Source organism: Helianthus annuus, chromosome 12 (genome assembly GCF_002127325.2).
Source record: "Helianthus annuus cultivar XRQ/B chromosome 12, HanXRQr2.0-SUNRISE, whole genome shotgun sequence".
In the NCBI taxonomy this organism is placed as follows: Eukaryota; Viridiplantae; Streptophyta; class Magnoliopsida; order Asterales; family Asteraceae; genus Helianthus; species Helianthus annuus.
This window is the reverse complement of record NC_035444.2, coordinates 70,790,297-70,793,555: the sequence shown is the minus strand read 5'-3', so window position 1 is coordinate 70,793,555 and position 3,259 is coordinate 70,790,297. Positions and strand designations below refer to the sequence as shown.

Sequence of the window (3,259 nt, the reverse complement as noted above, 5' to 3'; positions counted from 1 at the left end):
GGTCGGCAAAGAATTTCTTCTTCTGCTGGTATGGCATCTCGTGTGGAAGCTCTCCTGTGGACAGGTAGTTCGCAAAATCTGCGAACCAGGGATAGCCCTCCTCCTGGGCCCTCACATACATCAACATCTCATGGGGGAAGGAATCGCCTATTGTCCCCCCGCTAGATGGCTCACTCTCCGAATTCTCAAGCCTAGATAGGTGGTCAGCAGCCACGTTTTCTGCTCCCTTCTTATCCCTAATCTCTATGTCGAACTCCTGGAGCAAGAGAATCCACCTAATCAACCTAGGTTTCGCGTCCTTCTTCGCGAACAAGTACCTAAGTGCAGCGTGATCGGTAAAAATAATGGTCTTAGAAAGCACTAAGTAGGACCGAAACTTGTCACATGCGAACACGACTGCTAACAACTCCTTCTCAGTCGTGGTGTAATTCTCCTGAGCATCATTTAGGGTCTTGCTAGCGTAATAGATGGGATGAAAATGCTTCTCCCTATGCTGCCCTAAGACGGCTCCAACAGCAGAATCACTAGCGTCGCACATGACTTCAAATGGAAGGCTCCAATCGGGAGCCACAAGGATGGGAGCAGTAACAACCTCTCCTTCAACAACTCAAAGGCCCTAGTGCATTCGGCATAAAAAACAAATGGCCTGTCCTTCTCCAACAATTGGGTCATAGGTCTAGCTATCTTAGAGAAGTCACGAATAAAGCGGCGATATTATCCTGCGTGATCTATCTTGGCCTGATCCACCTCAAGCCCCGCGTGTGAAATCTTGTGACCTAACACAATCCCCTCACGAACCATAAAATGACACTTCTCCCAATTAAGCATCAGGTTCGCTCCTCACAACGAGCTAGCACTCGATCTAGATTACGCAGACACGAATCGAAGGAACTCCCAAAAACAGAAAAGTCATCCATGAAAACCTCCATGGAGTCCTCGATAAGCTCGTGAAAGATGGCCACCATACAGCGCTGAAAAGTAGCCGGAGCATTACATAGTCCAAACGGCATGCGTCGGTACGCAAAGGTGTCGTATGGGCATGTAAAGGTGGTTTTCTCCTGATCCTCCGGTGCAATGGGAATCTGGAAATAACCAGAAAAACCATCAAGGAAGCAATAAAACTGCTGCCCTGACAGTCGCTCAAGCATCTGATCAATAAACGGCAAGGGAAAGTGATCCTTGCGAGTGGCATCATTAAGTCTGCGGTAGTCAATGCAGACTCTCCATCCGGTGACTGTCCTGGTGGGTATCAATTCATTCTTCTCGTTCACCACCACAGTCATACCCCCCTTCTTGGGAACTACCTGGACAGGACTGACCCATGCAGAATCAGAGATCGGGTAAATCAGGCCGGCATCGAGCAGCTTCAACACCTCCTTCTTCACCACATCCTGCATATTGGGATTCAGCCTCCTCTGCGGCTGTACCACCGGCCTATACTCCTCCTCCATAAGAATTTTGTGGGTGCAAAAGGAAGGGTTAATACCCTTGATATCTACTAACTTCCAGGCAATAGCATGCCTATGCGCCCTCAAAACAACCATCAGTCTCTCCTTCTCCTCCTCCGTCAAACTCGATGAAATAATGACGGGCAACTGAGATCCCTCGCCAAGGAATGCATACTCCAAGTGAGATGGCAGTTCCTTCAGCTCTAGAGGCGGGGGTATCTCCACTGATGGTTTCTCCTCAGGAGTCTTTCTCTCTAACACTTCAAACACCTCAGAAACCTTAGAACATTCGGATCCTATGGATGGCTCGCTCGATGGTAATGGTGAATCCTGCTCTAGGTCGAACTCGGTCAACTCAATGCCCTCGACATCTACCCCTAACATCTGGGTCTCTATAGACTCTCTACCGCAAACCTCACCAAGAAAACTACCCACATGTGACATAAGAGTGTCTATAAAGTAAAGAGTGTCGTCATGCTGCGGCGTATGCTTCATCGAATCCTGGATGTCAAAGGTGACCGCATCATCATCGACGCGGAGAGTAAGCTTACCATCAAGAACATCAATAACGGCTCGGGCAGTAGCAAGGAATGGACGTCCTAAAATAAGTGGAACTTTAGAATCCTCGTCCATATCAAGAATGACGAAATCCACCGGAAAAACGAACTTGTCAACCTTGACAAGCATATTCTCTACGATACCACGTGGAAACTTCACAGATCGATCTGCGAGCTGAAGGCTCATGCGCGTAGGAGATGGCTCACCTAGATTGAGCTTAGCGAAAATGGAGTAAGGCATGAGGTTAATGCTAGCTCCTAAGTCGGCCAGCGCATGGCTGACAGTAAGGTCTCCGATCAGACACGGGATGGTGAAACTCCCTGGGTCGGCCATCTTCTTAGGAAGCTTGTTCTGCACAACTGCAGAACACTCCTCACTAAGAGTGATAGTAGACAACTCCTCCAGTTTCTTCTTGTTTGTGAGAAGATCCTTTAGGAACTTGGCATACTTAGGCATTTTAGCTAGAGCCTCGATGAAAGGAAGGTTCACATGGAGTTTTTTCAGCATCTCCAAGAACCGTGAATACTGCTCAGAATCGCTCTTAGCTAAAAGCCTACCAGGGTAAGGAGCTGTGGGTTTATAGACTCTAAGTGGCTCCTTCTCCTTCTTCTTCTCTCCCGAAGACTCGCTGGACTGTGCTGTACTTGCTGGGCGCAGCCTAGGGTGCACATCACCAGCAGGAGTCTCCATCTCAATCTCCTCATCAACCGGGTCCTCGTCCTCATCTACCGGCTTCTCTACTTCTACTCTCCTACCACTCCTAGTAGTCACTGCCTTTGCAGTGGCGTTTGGGTTCGTCTGGGTGCTACTAGGGAATGTACCTACTGGCCTCTCAGTCATCCTATTGGCCATCTCTCCAACGGTCCTCTCTAGACTCTTTATGGTGGACCCCTGATTCCTAAACATGAGCTCAAACTCTTGATTTTTCTTTACCTGCTCCTGATGTCTAGCCTCACCCTGCATCACTATCGTCTAGGAGTTTATTCATCCTACTCTGACTCTCCTCGTTCCTCTTCAAAAACTCGCTCAGCTCAGATTTAGACTCTCCACTGTTCTGTCCATCAGCAGGGGTCTGAAACAGACTCTGGCGAGGCTGGAATCCAGGGGGATTCCTGCCCTGCCAGTTCGAGGTTTGGCGTGACTGCCATCCAGAGTTGTAACCCTGGCCTCGTCCTTGGTTCTGGACAAAACTCAACTCCTCCTCAGATCCTACCGGGCAATCTACCGTCTCATGCCCACCTCTACACACCTCA

General features: G+C 49.0%; 1 protein-coding gene across 1 annotated transcript; it reads right to left on the bottom strand.

Annotated features, from left to right (window-relative positions):
• Positions 1-827: 827 nt before the first annotated feature.
• On the bottom strand, positions 828-2,858 carry LOC110893070. Its single transcript, XM_022140190.1, has one exon. The coding sequence runs from the start codon at positions 2,856-2,858 to the stop codon at positions 828-830; it is 2,031 nt and encodes a 676-aa protein (XP_021995882.1).
• Between the last annotated feature and the right edge of the window lie 401 nt (positions 2,859-3,259).